General features: G+C 41.2%; 1 protein-coding gene across 6 annotated transcripts in view; it reads right to left on the bottom strand.

Annotated features, from left to right (window-relative positions):
• The window catches only part of FNIP2 (folliculin interacting protein 2), a 133,864-nt gene that overhangs the window by 8,537 nt on the left and 109,331 nt on the right, over positions 1–15,996 (bottom strand). For all 6 annotated transcript variants that reach the window (XM_023252722.2, XM_023252720.2, XM_023252723.2 and 3 more), the window contains 2 exons: positions 15,802–15,958; positions 820–1,020 (listed from right to left, as the gene is read on the bottom strand). In XM_023252722.2, the coding sequence (XP_023108490.1) occupies positions 820–1,020; positions 15,802–15,958 (358 nt within the window). The remainder of the gene's footprint in view (positions 1–819; positions 1,021–15,801; positions 15,959–15,996) is intronic.

Raw genomic sequence — 15,996 nt, forward strand, 5'->3', positions numbered from 1 at the left:
TCTGGTCTGGGAGTATGCTGCAGAGGGCAGCCGAGTGTAGGGGTAACAGCGGAGAAGGTGGGCGCTCTTTCACCTCAGTGCAGATCCCCAAGGTCAGCTCACTTTCATTCTTCCCAGCTATGTGCCCATAAGCCTCTCTTCCACTTTTAAGACCTTTCTCCCTCCCTCCTTCCCTCTCAAACTACATTTTCTCTCAGTCTCTCTGCACATACACACATATATTTTTTATATATTCATTCCAGTGACTGGGGGAGAGCTGTTGATCATTTTCTAGGAGTTTATGGGCTCTATTTATTGCCTTTAATATAACGTTATGAAATTGATTTTAAAATCCCACCTGAAAAGGAACACAACTGATACCATCTTCTATGGGTATGGTACTTCAAAATTTTAAATGTTTATCACAAATGATATTCCGTTTTATCCTTAACAATTTTATGAGAATGGTCCCTGAACAAAAGGAACTACAATCCCTTCAGTGACTGGTTTGCTTGATGTTGATCGAAAAAAAGGAAAACTAATGAGTTCTCTAAAGGAAGAATTTAAATTTCCTTTTATGTTTGATCCCTTCCCCTATACCTTATTTCCTTTACCGTATACCTCATCCAAAAAGATTTCAGTGTCACTCCGTGTTGTTTTAACTATTGTTACTGAAATCTATCCTGTTTGCGGGTTTTATGTTGCATGTTCCATTTTTACTTAGGCTAACGTCCAATTATACTAAAAACAATACATTTCAGTCGTGAATTTATAATAAAAATATTGTTAAAAGTGTTTTTTTAACTATATTTCTTTGGTAATACGAGAACAAGTACTTACAAAATCAGCAGGGAGGTGAAGCTTGTAAAGCTGTAAAATGGAGTGAAGTAAACTGGACACCTGACTAGAGACCAAGACCTCCTGGCCCAGTTTCATGCTGTCCGTCACTTTCCTCTGACTTGTGGCTACCTGGACACTCCACTTATCCGTGTCTGCGATAATACAGACAGCTTCGGCTATCGGCTCATCAAGCACTGGATGCTGGAAGAGAAACACAGTGGGTCAACTTTCCACAACACTGCCAAGGGGCACTCAAAACGTTCAGAATGCTTCCAGGTAGCATTAGCCTAAAAGTTCAGAAGTTGCTAGCAGGAGCTACAGAAATTTAGGGTATTAGAGTGACTAAAATAGTAGGAGTGTCCTCAACTCAACATTTAAACTTAATGTGATAAAAACTGCATTCAATCAATATTTCTTTCTTACACCCAGGAATTACACCATAAATGTTGTTAATGTTCACAGGAAAGCAAAAGGATATGTGCCCTCCCTATATTCCAAGATATTAAAATTCCTTTCCTTTTGAAAGACTAAACTCTCCTTTTAAAATGGAGACAATTAGAATAAGGTATAGGATTCTATTGCCATTTCTCCAAAAGAAGGTTAGGCAGGGTAACTTAAATATTCCCTTAAAGTTATAGCTTTAATGATTAAGCAGTATTTATTTAGTGACCACGTGCTACATACATAAATCAACTCTCACAACCAACTATCTAGATGAGGCCAAAAGGCCAAAGGATGGCTACAGATGAATAACTTAAAATGCAAAATTCTCGGTAACTATGTAGTGATGGATAAAGCAGGCTGGCAACTAGCAAATTGTACCATAGGGCAAACAGGGTCAAGCGGTCAAGGAAAGAAATAAAAAATCTAAGGTCTTGAAACTGGTCAAAGTGTAACTGCTTCATCACCAGCCCCTGGAATCACCAGCTCCTGTAATCAGGGCAATGTGGCTCATTGGGGGAGGTCATAGATGGAAGATTCTCCAAGCATGAGTTACTTTAGAAGGGCTGTAGATCCAGGTATGATAACAAAAAGGGACAGAGAAGTTGGCTCAATTATTCTAAAAGGAGATACTTAATGGGTATGAGAAATATATTTTAAAAAATCAAACATGAAAAATGATCATGAGCCTGCCTATTTATTTATTTATTTATTTATTTATTTATTTATTTATTTAAGAGAAAGAGAGAGCATGTGAGCAGGGGAGAAGGGCAGAAGGAGAGAGAGAGGAAAAGAGAGAATCCCAAGCAGGCTCCATGCTCAGTAAGGAGCCTGACATGGGGCTCAATCCCATGACCCTGGGATCATGACCTGAGCCGCAATCAAGAGTCAGACACTCAAAAGACTGAGCCACCCAGGCAGCCCAGCATGAGTCATTTTTAAATCACTGGATCAAACAGGCAGAATCGGAGGTGGAAATCAGAGGAAAGACTAAAGACAAAGTGTCCAAGGGGTGGGACAAACTGACAGGAATTGGTGGGCCCATTCCTTGAAGGAAGGGACTAAATCTTTTCTGCCTGTATTCTTAGCCCCTAGCACAGGACCTGGCATTTGAGAAATGTTACTAAATTAAAATGAGACAGGTTAGGGGCATTTGGGTGGCTCGGTTGGCTGAGCGTCTGACTTCAGCTCAGGTCATGATCTCACAGTTGGTGGATTCCAGCCCTGTGTCAGGCCCTGTGCTGACAGCTCAGGGCCTGGAGCCTGCTTCAGATTCTGTGTCTCCCTCTCTCTCTACCCCTCCCCCGCTCACATTCTGCCTCTCTCTCTCTCAAAATAAATAAACATTAAAAAAATAAATAAAATGAGACAGGTTATACAAGCAGATGAGGGAGTTGATGAGCATCCCGTACCCCCTAGCACAGCACGGTATTGCTGACTTTTATGTTTACAGGTTCCAGAACAGAGAAGAACCAGCCGAACAGTTACAGAAGAGCACCTTAAAAGAAATACTGAAAGGGGCGCCTGGGTGGCGCAGTCGGTTAAGCGTCCGACTTCAGCCAGGTCACGATCTCACGGTCCGTGAGTTTGAGCCCCGCGTCAGGCTCTGGGCTGATGGCTCAGAGCCTGGAGCCTGTTTCCGATTCTGTGTCTCCCTCCCTGTCTGCCCCTCCCCCGTTCATGCTCTGTCTCTCTCTGTCCCAAAAATGAATAAACGTTAAAAAAAAAAAATTAAAAAAAAAAAAGAAATACTGAAGCATTACACATTCTCAGACTACTAAATGTCTAACACAGAACTCCCTGAATATATCCACCAGACAACCCAATGTCTCCATCTAACTATATCATTTAGTAGCTACTCAATTATTTACTGAATAAACACTTTTTAAAGTAAATGGAAATAGAGGAAAATGTAAATAGTCAAGAAAAAAAAATGATGAAATGATAAAAATATCACGAGCAACTACTTTAGCTACAATATAAGGAGCTCCAGGGCTACTGGCTCTCAATCACTGACCTTGTCTACACTTCTGTGGGGTCAGAGAGTTGACGCTTAAGTTTCGATAATTCTGGAGGTTTCTGATACACATCTTTCCAAAGAAAACACAACCTCACTAAAGACAAGGCAGTTTAAACATATTACGATTTGGCTTATTAGTCAATCTCTAAGCTTTTAGAATTTAAAGAACTCTAAGATCTAGAAGACCATGTTTGGATTCATCACAGAAATACACACCCACACACATCCTATGCACTGGTATTCAATTTAAAATTCCTCTTACAACAGGCTCTACTTTAAAGGCATATGTAGAAGTACAATAAACAAACAAAAAATTACATGTATCCTTCTTTTCAACACTAATTTCTTAGCCATATCTTAATCATAAAAGTAATTAATAATGAAATCTGTCAGGGAGATTTTTTTTTTTAATGTTTATTTATTTCTTGAGAAAGAATGAGAGGCAGAGCGCGAGCTGGGGAGGGGCAGAGAGAGAAGGAGACACAGAATCCGAAGCAGGCTCCAGGCTCTGAGCTTTCAGCACAGAGCCCTACGCTTGAACTCATGGATCACGAGATCATGACCTGAGCCGAAGCCAGATGCTTAACCGACTGGGCCACCCAGGCACCCCCAAACACTTTTTAAAAATGTTTTATTTATTTTTTGAGAGAAGGGAGGGGGAGAGAGAGTGAGAGCACAAGCGGGGGAGGGGCAGAGAGAGAGAGAGAGTGGGGGACAGAGGATCTGAAGCAGGCTCTGAACTGTCAGGCTGACAGCAGTGAGCCTGATGTGGGGCTCAAACTCACAAACCACGAGATCATGACCTGAGCCAAAGTCGGACGCTCAACTGACTGATCCATCCAGGCACCTCTGAAAGATTCAAACATGTATTAAAAGCCTGACCCACCCATATACTATTCTTAGGGTTTGGAGTTTGGGCATGGAGACTAGAAAAAAAAGAAATGGGCAGGAGAGGTAAGGCATGGCTGCATCCTGATGGAGACTTTGGCTTCGTATGGATCTTAAGAGAAGGAACACATAATATGAATAGCTATCAGCAAGTATGATTACTTAGTAAGATTCCTCTTCTTAGTATTAAAAAACCCTTTAAGGGGTGGGGGGCGCTTTGTCAATTTGACTAAATATCATCAGAACACCCATCATACATTTACCCTTTTAAAAGTTCTCCTCCCAACCACTGTGTCTGAGATTAAACGAGACCTCTGATGTTTGAGTTTTGAATGAAAATCTGAAGCAAATATTAATATTAAAAACAGTCATTTCCCCTTAAAATGTTTGTTTGGTTGAAAACTTCATAAACCTTAGAGACACTGTTAGTATCAATTTTCTTTTTCTCTCTCGAACTGAAGAAAAGCAAATTCAAAGTAAGTTTCTAAACCACAGGGTTCGTTAAATTCTCTTATCAGGATAAGCCTGCAATGTTTCTATATTCTCCATAATCTGAGATGTCCAAAACCGCTGCCTTAGGCCTGCCCCCCACCCCCCCGCCCACGAGTGCCCACACTCCAGATGGCACCGCAGAGCGGCCGGCCCTCTGATCCCTAATGCCCTCCCGCCACATCTTCCAGGCAGCTGCCCACCGTTCCTGTGTCTCCCTCGGAAACGTGACCAGACAATTCAGAAACTACAGACAGGGACTGGAGGATGTGAGAGCATTGCAGATCAGTAGAGCTGCAGGCGACTGTGAGGCTGGATGGCCAATCTCCGTCGCAGGAATGAGGCAGTGGCAATAAGCCGTTGCCTTTTGTGCCTTGCTCTGCTCTGTGAGTTAGAAACAGTCTTTAGGGGCACCTGGGTGGCTCAGTCGGTTAAGTGGCCGACTTCGGCTCAGGTCATGATTTCGCAGTCTGTGAGTTCGAGCCCCGCGTCGGGCTGTGCTGACAGCTCAGAGCCTGGAGCCTGTTTCAGATTCTGTGTCTCCCTTTCTCTGACCCTCCCCCGTTCATGCTCTGTCTCTCTCTGTCTCAAAAATAAATAAACGATAAATTTTTTTTTTAAAAAGAAACAGTCTTTATTTAGCTCCACGTTGTCAATATCTCATTTATCCAATCTACTCTCCTGTGAAGATTTCTCAAGATACAGTGACAAATGAAATGCTTTATATTATATAGATCTTTAAAGGTTTCTCAAATATTCTTTGGCTATTACATTTTGTTGAATCAACAGGTTAAGCCTGGTTAATTCACAGCCACTAACGATGTGTGGGTCTGTTTCCCAGGAGTGTAGATGGCTGCGACATACCAACTTTAGCATTCTGGAGTCGATCTCTAAGTACGCAAATATGCTGCCTTGACCTACGAACGCGTGACTTCTGCCTAACTTAAACTTGCAGAAACAAGAAATGTCTATAAGGTTTGAGTCATCAGAAGAGCCATGGTTCTGATATTTCAGTGAAGGGCAATGATAAGACAACTGCAAAGGCTCTGAAGGAAGACAGGGCTGGGCTTGACCACCGCCTCTGTCACACACTAGCTGCAGGACCCTAGCAGCTCATTAACCGGGGCTTCAGTTTCTACATCTGTTGTAAAAGATGACCTACTTCACAGTTTCTGTGAGGTTAAATTCATGGAGGTTTTCTGTGAGAAAAACGTATATGACACTTGTAGCACAGATACTAATTCGCCATGTTCGATTTGCTCTCTTACCCCACCCCCTGTCTCTATTAGTCATGGCCACTGAACCCTCAAACTTCCTAAAACACCACGTTATCATTTCCCTCACCAACTCAGAAACGTACTCTAGTCCCTATCACCCAAATACCTAAGTTCAAACTTTTCTTTTTCCATACTTAAAGCTCTTCACAATCTGGGCCAGATCTACCCACAAATATTTACTTCCAGGACTTTCTAAGGATCCCCTGTTCCAGGCTGACAGGACTCCTGCCTCTTACCTCAAGCTGTGCCCAGAATGTTTCCCCTGCTACCTTCTAAATGTTTCAACCTTTCAAGGACCCAACTTGGGTCCCATCCCCATGCCCCACCTCACCCCACAGCAAGACGTCTTTCCCATATTCACTGCTCTTCCCTTGACTTCTGAGAGCTTTTGCAATCTACATTTTGACATTTAATCACTGTCTTAACTGGTTCTCAGTTTCACATCTGTTTGCCTACTCAGTGATTATGTAAGTAACTCAAAGAAAGAAATCACATTTTATTTTTCTTCTGTAGCCTCTGAAATGAGCATAACAAAATGCTAGGCACGTGCTAAGTATCTAATACATGCTGGTTCTGTTGAACAATTCTCTATTCAGATTTCTTTTTTTTAATGTTTATTTATTTATTTTTGAGAGCGAGGAAGAGAGAGTGTGTGTGTGTACACGAGCAGTGGAAGGGCAGAGAGAGACGGAAAGAGAGAATCCCAAGTAGCCTCTGCGCTCTCAGCACAGAGTCCAACGTGGGGCTCAAGCTCACAAACTGTGAGATCATGACCTGAGCCTAAATCAAGAGTCGGACGCTTAACTGACTGAACCACCCAGGCACCCCCCTCTATTCAGATTTCTTTATTTTTGGTTTCAGTCCAGTTCCTATTAAGTCATCCGGAAAATTAATATATTTCTTTTCCATGTACCACATTTAAATGACATTTTACACGATCACCTGTTTTTAACGTAAGAGCAGGAAAATACCATCCTCACTTACACGCTTCCTATAATTACTTATTAATTCATCATGCCATTTTTCCTGTGGGGTGGCCAGGAATGTAGCACTGCTCTACAGATAGAAACATTGGGGACAAAAAACATAAGAGTTTATTAAATATCTTGGTATGTCAGAATTAGAAGCTACCACCTCATGCAAGTGTTTTCAACTTTTAGCTCAATGAGTCTGCCAACCTCTTTAACTTTGAAATCCTAGGACCGTGTCAAGATGGAAATCTCTTGGAAGATAAGATTGCAAGAAGTGTGAATGACAGTCTGAACTTAAGGTCAAAATAGGAGAAAATACAGTTGCCTCTATTATAACTTCCCCATATTTATGCTGTTGGCACTGCCCAATACATACTCTGAACTGACCCTTTATCAGTCCTTAAAGATGTGCAGCCCACAGGTGTATTATAGACAGCAGTAGTGTAGACAGATTCTGTACTCATAACCAGCTCTAAAATCTGCACACTAGTTATAACAGTACAGATTTGATTACTAGGCACAAGCCACTGTGTGGCCTCTTTCAAACATAAAAAAGCAGGTGATTTATGATTCAGGATTGGGAGCAGTGCCCTATATCTTTTATTTTTCTTTGAAATATTCTGAATAAAACATAAGATTCTTCAGCATCATTTGAGTATCAATTTGTTATTCTATATGATTCCAGTACATTTTATAACTTTATTAAAATAAATTTGAATAAGAGGATATCACATGACAAAGTACCTTTCAAAAAGATTCTCAGCATTATGTTACAGCACCATGACTTAGTAATATTAGCCTTTACATAGCTTTAAGTAAGCCCTTTCATTGGTCATACAAAGACAATGGGATGACTAAGGCAGTGAAGCTGCCCTTCTGTGCACTTGCTCTTGGTTGAATACCCTCAGATCCACCTTTTTTTTCTTCTACCTCATTAGAAGTGAAGGCCCACCTGCATAACCATATCCTCCCCGCCTTGGAACCGAAGACTTAAGCAATGTGAGAGAGTCGTTGGCCAACCCACCCCACTTCTGGATGGCTGAGCACCACATGTAAGGACTGCAGCTATGTGTGGATTGTTGACCAATGGGTTTTTTTTTTTTTTTTTTTTTTTAGTAAAACAAGCAAACAAACAAAAGTCCCCACAAAAAAAACTAAAAACCCTTCAGTATCACACACATTCAGAGAAAAGGGAACTTGGATATCGCTACCATTCTTAAACACTTCATCTGGCCTATAAAATGATGCAGAATACTGTCTTTTACTAAATGATCGGCATCTAGACTTTCCTGACAGCAGCTTTACCAAGAAATGGGACAGACAGAACCTCCTGTGGTGGCAAAGCCAGCTTTGTCTGTAGGTTAAGAAGATGCTCATCAACATAATCAGCCAGAAGAATCTTCAGTTTCCTGAAAGAGCCACATCGTCCCCCTTTGCCCTGCTTCTCGCCCTTCATTCTGCTCGCTCCCTACTGCCTCCCTGGTATAGGCATCGTTTCCAGGAAGTCCTTCCACACCTATCCTGTGTCTCCCACTGCAGTAGACTCTACCACACTGTTTTTACTGCTTATTTACTTCTTTGTACTTCCTGTTACAGATTTCAAACTCCTTGTGGGCAGGTGCCATATTGTCTTTTGGGCTGTTTACAAGACTTTTCTTTGTCTTTTGTGTCCTGTAGCTTAAGACTCCCTGATTGGGAGTCAGTGTGCTTCTTTAGTCTGAAATACCACAGCTGTTCTCTCTCTGCAAATATTGTTTTCCCTTGCCTTCTCAGTTCTCACCTTCTGAATATGCTATCAGATTTTCTCATTCTAGCCTCCATGTCACAAATTCAAATTCTCTCCAGTGGTATTTAATCTACTCTGCTCTTTAACTTATTCCTTGGGATTGAACTCTAATGGCCATATTTTTTAGTCTTAGAAGTTATTTTTAGTCCTTTTACAAATCTAAATCATCTTTTATCACATCACCCCGTCTCTTTTAAGGTTCCGATTCCTTCTTTTTTATGACTGTAATCATTTTTAAGCACAGTGACTTAATAGTTATTTCAGATTGTTCTAGGAGTGCTAATTCTCCAGCTTGTATTTGCTTACTCTCCCTCATCATGTTTTCCTCATACATGGTTTGTAAACTCTGAACATGAGCCCATCTTGCTGGTGTTATTTATGTCCTATATGTGTTTCTTGGAAACAGGTTCAATGGCAGTTACTAATGGTTTAAGAGTTAAAATAAAGTGGAGAAGAGGAAACAAGCTGGTGGTTATGAAAGCACCCAGTGTGCTTCCTTCTGCCAGAGTCCTAGAGGTTTCTATGCTTCTAGATTTTATATTTATTTCTTGGGCAGGGATTCCCAAATCACTTGGGTAGAATAAATCTGGACCTCCAACCCACTCATAGAATGGACCTGGGACTTTGATATCTCATGGGTGACTTCATTTTCTCCCACAGAGTTTCCAACTTGTTTCTTTGCTGCTTTGCTATTTATGGCTGGAATTTTCTAGTCCCCCTGTCATGGAAGGATAGCTCTTTGAACCTCTAGGCTTCAAGGAAGGGTTCAGGTCCATGTCCCAAGCCTTATGTGTATATGGGACCACATCTTTCATCCTGAGTAGATCTTAGAAACTCAACACTCAATTCCTAGGACCTGTATCCAGACTGAAATCTTACAGAGCCATGGTTATATCAGCCCAAACTCACTTGTTCTGGCTTTGATTTCAATTTGTTTCTGGCACAAAAGGATTTTCACTTTTTTTCATACACAGGTATTATAACAATGGGGCTAGGTGGGATGGTAATATTTTACCCATCATCTTTAAAGTTTTAGAGGGGAGGCACACCATTTGTATCAGGGCAACATGGTGCTGGACTCCTCCAACCTTACACCTGGACTGTGCCTATAAAAACAGCACCCAGCACACAAAAAGTACTAAATATTTTCTGATAGAAAGTAAATCTCCAAGGCATGACTCTCCTCCTCTTCCCCAAAAGCCATCTCCAGCCTCCTGCCTCATTTTTGGCCAAACAAGTCAGCCAGATCAATGACATGCCACCATCAGAGACTTCTAGTTTATACCCAGCATACTGTTAACATATAAAAATACCAGAAAAGGTAATAAGTAGTATTATAAATAATAAAAAATATATATAACATATAAAAACATAAGCCATTTGTTTATCAGAATATTTTTCTCTTGGAAACAGATTCAATGGCAGTCACCAAAGGCTTAAGAACTGTAATGAGGTGGAGAAGAAGAGAAAATCAATCATTATGGACCATGGACATTGCTGAGGGATCCTGGTAGGTATATCAAGGAGGGGGCTCTGGGAAGCCCAAAGACATCATTAAGACATAAGGACCTGGTGGCAGAGGGAAGGAGGGGAGGGTCTGGTGAGGTGGTCTGGGAGAGGCAGCAAGGGAAACATCTGTCCTTCTGTAGGTTTGTGCCTGCGGCTGTGATCACCAGGCTCACTGGGCTGACACCCAAGTTCAGACTACAGATTTATAGATATAGTGTGCAATGTTGGGCACAGCTTATATCAGGCCTGCCACCTGCTTAGAAAAGAAACAGTTTAAAGTCTAGGAAAGGTGCTCAAGGTCAAAAAGAGTTATCAGACTAAAGTTATGTGATGATGTACATGACTCCAAAATAAAATGCAAGAGAGTTGGTAGCTTTTTTTTTACAAAGAATGGCATAGATGTTCAGAGACTTTGTACACAATGAAAAAAATTTCAGAAATCTTTGAAAATAGCCATGTGTCTAACATGTACAAAATGTAAGAGAATGAAAGCCTGAGAGACCTATAATAAGCTTTTTATTCTCGTTTAGGTAAAGGGCCAAAGGCATCATGTCTAAACATGTTATTCTTCCCTTCAATTTTTAAAAGACTATCTTCCACTTCTCTTTACTTCAGAAGAAGACACACTAATCATCATAGTTTTAGCAGTAAACACACACTCCTAAATCCAGTTCTGTAGGAAACAGTCAACTACCATCACTGAGCACTTTCTATGTACACTGGGGGAGGTGCTGGGAACATGAAAGGAACTAAGGCTCCCTTCTCTTCTCAAGGGCCTGCAGCCCTAGTGGTAGAAAGATGCTGGAAACCGAACAAAGGTGTGGTGCAATGTGCTAAGGAGCCTGCAGGTGTCAAGTTCTATCTGGGGGGCAATTCCAGCAAAGGAGTTAAAATAATGGAAAACTATTAGAGCAGAAGAGTAAATGATCACATTCAGGATGGGCAAGGGCCCTCCGTGGCACTGTATGAGACGACTGAAAGGGGCAGAGATTGGATGCAAGACTTCTAGTTGGGAAGGTTAAGGGGAGCTTAAATAAGATTATATTGTAGTCACTGTGAGAAGGAGAGAGAATCACGAAGATTCAGATTGGAGTTGACAATACCCAAAACGATGTATTTTTCAAATATTAAAAAAAACACAATCCACAATAAAATGTACATTTTGCCATCATAACCCTACATACACATTTACACGTGTGAACATGTGTGTCCATACACAAATGTGCATGTGCACATGCACACACATACACACACACATACACACACACACATATAAAGATTTCTCGACACAGTAAGACAGTGCTGTAGGCCCAAGGCACTGTCATTCTCATTATGCAACTTAGGAAAATGAAAGCAACAAGAGGTGTTCTCAAATAGCAGATTTGCCCTACATGGATGTTTCTTTTGCAACACTATTGATTTTAAGGTTGTTGTTGACTTGAGGCACCTTAATGCTGTCTGTATTACTTAGGTAATGATTTACCATTTGATGTGACTTTCTGTTCTTTTGTAGTCTCCCTGGTTGATTACACTGCATGGCATAATTAGGTATTCATGAGCATATATCACAGCCAAGCTCTTAGCAAAGCTCCTTATCTGTGCTACTGATTTCTGCATGGTATTTCTGGAGTCAATCTGTTGCTACTCTTAAAATTAAATGAAAGAGCCTGCAATATCCAACTGTTAATTTTGTTTTCTAGATTATTCTGTAAAATGCCCGAAGCCCTGGAACATAGTTTTCAAAAAAGCATTACAATGTAATGTTAATTTTGGTTTTGATGACCCTACCCTGCAGTTAGCCGCCTGGCCTGCTCCTTGTGATGTCACCAGCAAAGAGAAGTGGACGCTTTTAGCACGGAATGAATGTGTGCATGTGTTCTGTTCCGTTATCTCCAGTAGGAGTGTCCCGGGAAACTCATTTACAAAGCACTTTCACATATATTATTTTAATAGCTAACATTTATTGGGCATTAGTAATGTGCCAGGCACTGCGTTAAACACTTGATATGCATTATCTCAGAGTTTTCAACCAGACCTGTAAGTACTATTCATTTTTCAAAAGCTGAAACTGATGCTTAGAAGAGTAAAGAAACTGCCCGAGGCCACAAAGCCACTAAGTAGCAAACCATGATTCAAATTCAGGTTTGTCTGTCCTTAGAAGCCAAACTTTTAACCACTGGATTATATTTCATCTGTTCCTCCAAATACATTTTTTTTTTTTTTTTGAGGCTTAGTGATGCCAACTGATTTACCTATCGGCAAATGAGTGGTAACACTAAAACGTGAATCCAGCATCAAAGTTAAGTCAGTGCTCCTCTCCTACTATGCCATAATTTAATACCCCTAACATTGCCCTGGACAGCAGTATTCACAGGCAGACAAACACACCAGAGGAAAAAAGGGGAGAGATAAAGCTACTTGAGGGTCATAGGTACAGCATGAAGCTGGCTCTCTCACTCTGTCTCTCCCACTTTAACATCTAAAGTCAAAAGGAAAACAGAGAAAGAATGCACATTTAGATACGGCAGGAAAAAAATGAAGCTAAATATTACTTTAGCCTAATTTAAGGCAGCTGTATAATCTACATGCTAGGAGATGGAGAAATAGTTCAAATGACAGAAAAGAGGTAGTGTATGGATTAAACAAGAACATGTGTTTAAATATTTAAAGACCATCACAAGCTTGATATGGAAAAGCCAATAGTAAAAATGGAAATAAAATAAAGCTAATATGTCTTTCTTTACTGAGACTGAAATAAGGAAGAACATAAAAAGAAATTCGTAGTATTGGAAGCTCTAGAATGCAATCCCTCGATGAGAGAAGAAATTCCACAAACTAGTTTATCATAGTTATAAAAGTGCACATTTACATAAGACAGATTTTACAATCCACTCATGCATAGGTCTAGAAAATAGATCAATAACTTAAATCAATTGCTTTCAAACAGTTAATAAAAATCCTTTGCTAAAAACGATTATGAATATCAAAGCCCAATGAAGTCTTGCATGAACACTAAAAATTATTAACGTCCAAAAAATAGGTTTTTGAACACAAGTAAAGCAACTTATCCCAATCTTTTATTCCTTAACAAATTATTATTCCAGCTCTAACTGTGGTCATGAACATTTGCTCTTGGATCTTTGCTTCTTTCTCTGGCAACATACCCAAGAATTTAAATAATTACTAGACTTATAGAGCAGTAAATTCAATATAATGTTAAAACCCTAATTTATTTTTCAACAAATATTTGTAAATGGCAGTTGAGAGTAAGGCTCTTTTTATTTAAACACTGTCCCAGACCAGAGTCCCCATGTGAGAGGCAGTTTAAATGGAACACTACTTCAAAAACAAAATTCATTATGATGAATGTGCCAAGTGAAATTAGAAATCTACTAATGCTAATTGGATGCACTCTGAATGCATTAAACTTCCGAAGATATTTTTATGAACCCTTTGCAATTTCCTATTAACACCCATGCATGGCTGCACTTTGGATGTACCCACAATTTGACACAATATAGGTTATTATGCTTAATAACTTTCGATCTCTTGGGGTGATTGCATAGTCTGAAAAAATGAGAAAAGCTACAGTGTGAAAATACTACTTCTCAAAGGAAGGGAAAATAATATATGAAAAACCTTTAAGAGTACAAATAGAGAAAACATGGATTTGGTTTTTTCAAATGTCAGAATTACAGAGCTCACTGGTCACCATTAACACCTAATATACACAAAACACTGGAACTTGTCAGCCTGTGGAAAATAGTAAAAAAAAAAAAAAAAAAAAGTCATGAATGGTTTTCCAGATAAGCTCAAGGACGGTTATCAATCAATTATATTTCCAGAGTGGTAAGTGAGCCAGTCCAGGGCATTTGGGCCACACACCACCCCTGGTAAGATCAATGGCACTGAAGACAACCCAGCCAGATCATACTCGCTCTCTTGGCGCCTCTGTCAGAAGCAGGACACCGGGCTTCATGCAAGAAGGGTCCAGCAAGCAATACCGATGTTCTTACAGATCAAACTGATGGCAGAACAGAGAGGAAAACCCCACAGGTTTTGCATATATGGATATAAACACATAGGCAGCCGATAGAAAAGGAAAAGAGGGCCTCTACCTCCCTGCCTTCATGCTACCAGTAGCTACAAAATGTACGTGAGTCTAAAATCACAGAGGCTTCCGTGGTATGAGACAACCTAGACAGATAGTATCACACAATAAGGGCACCGTTCTTACCCTAATGTCACTGACGTAGGGATCACTGACATGATAAACAAGTATACGGTATTCATTACAACTCTGAAAATAAAATGTTACGGCATTTTTTTTACAGAAGACGAAAGTAACCTCATAGCTTCATTCCTGGAATGTCCTGGTGCGGGGTGGTGTCTGACCACAGAGCAGGGTGGGGTTAGGAATGTTCGGGTATAAATGTGTACCCTGGGCTGGCCTCCCCAGCTTCCAATGACCCCCTCCCCATCTCTCCTCCCTCCCCATTCAGGGGAGTTATGAAGACATCTGCTTCACTACTGAGCTTTTCTTCCCATTTGACACAAATATCTTTAGCCTGTTTAGCCTGTGTCTGATGTATGTTTAGTCTTCACAGAGGAGATGCTCAAGGCCAAAGATAACACGCGGTGCCTTCTGTTCCACCTTTCAAAAACTACTTGTTGGTCGAGGAGGTAGGTAACAAGCCAAATTCCAATTTTCTTAATGCAGTGAGGACTTTCCCTATCGCACAAGATACATTATGTTTCCGGTGCAAAACATCTATTTTTGCACATCTGCCCAATAGCAGCTCAATTAAAACCAGGCCCATCAGATTGACACAGTTTCCTTAACTGCTCAGTTCCTGTCATGCTGCAGATAGCAGAAAAGCACTTAACGGCAGCCACAAGGCAATTTTCCAGTAAGACTTGTTAATCTTTATACAGTCATCCTCATGCAGCCATCAAAGTGAACTTAATGACAAATCAGTTAAAATAAATTACTTTTAGGAACTTGTAAGGATCGGATAAAAAGCAAACCATATGTGACATCTCTTCGGTCCTCCCCGTGACGGCATATAATTGTCACCATCTGTGCTGTTTATTCTATTTGCCGGGCCCGTCCGCCCTCCAGATCCACTCTTTGCCCTTGTCTGTCTTGTGCAGGCCCCAGGAGGCCGACCTCTGTGGACCTCGGGACTATATCTGCATCAGTTTTGACCTTGCTCTCTGGCTTCCAGCTGGGCTCAGCCAGTGAGAGGTACAGAAGAGCTCAGAGGCTGAAGGGAAAGGGTGTCAGGGAGTTATCCTTCACCCTCCCCAGAGCTCGTGCAGCCAGGTGGCTGCTCTTCCAGCTACAGCTCTCCACCGTTCTGGTGTCACTGCCCCCCCCACCCCCCCGCCACTTATCCCTCAGGCCCACGTGTGCCCAAAGCTCCCAGCTGCTGCTACTCCCTGGGTGCTTCACCAACCCTTGTTGATTGCTGTAATCTCGCCCGCATCTCTATAAACAATCCTGTAACCGCACCCCCTTCAGTCTAGACACCTGCTGCTGGCCCAGACCCTGGCGGACATATTGTCAGCAGCCAGAGGCTCCAAGCTGGGATTACTTACATGGACTGTGTGGACCAGATCGGCCACCAGACACTGCTTCAGCTTCTCATCGCTGCTGGTCCCGTGAAGTACCAGATCAGGCATGTACGTGGGGCAATAACCCGCCAGAAGTGAGCGGCCAAAGTTTCTTACGTTTGTGTTGCTAATGCTCTGAGACCTAAAACAATATTGGCCCATTAGAATACATAATTAAAA

Source organism: Felis catus, chromosome B1, assembly GCF_018350175.1.
Source record: "Felis catus isolate Fca126 chromosome B1, F.catus_Fca126_mat1.0, whole genome shotgun sequence".
In the NCBI taxonomy this organism is placed as follows: domain Eukaryota; kingdom Metazoa; phylum Chordata; class Mammalia; order Carnivora; family Felidae; genus Felis; species Felis catus.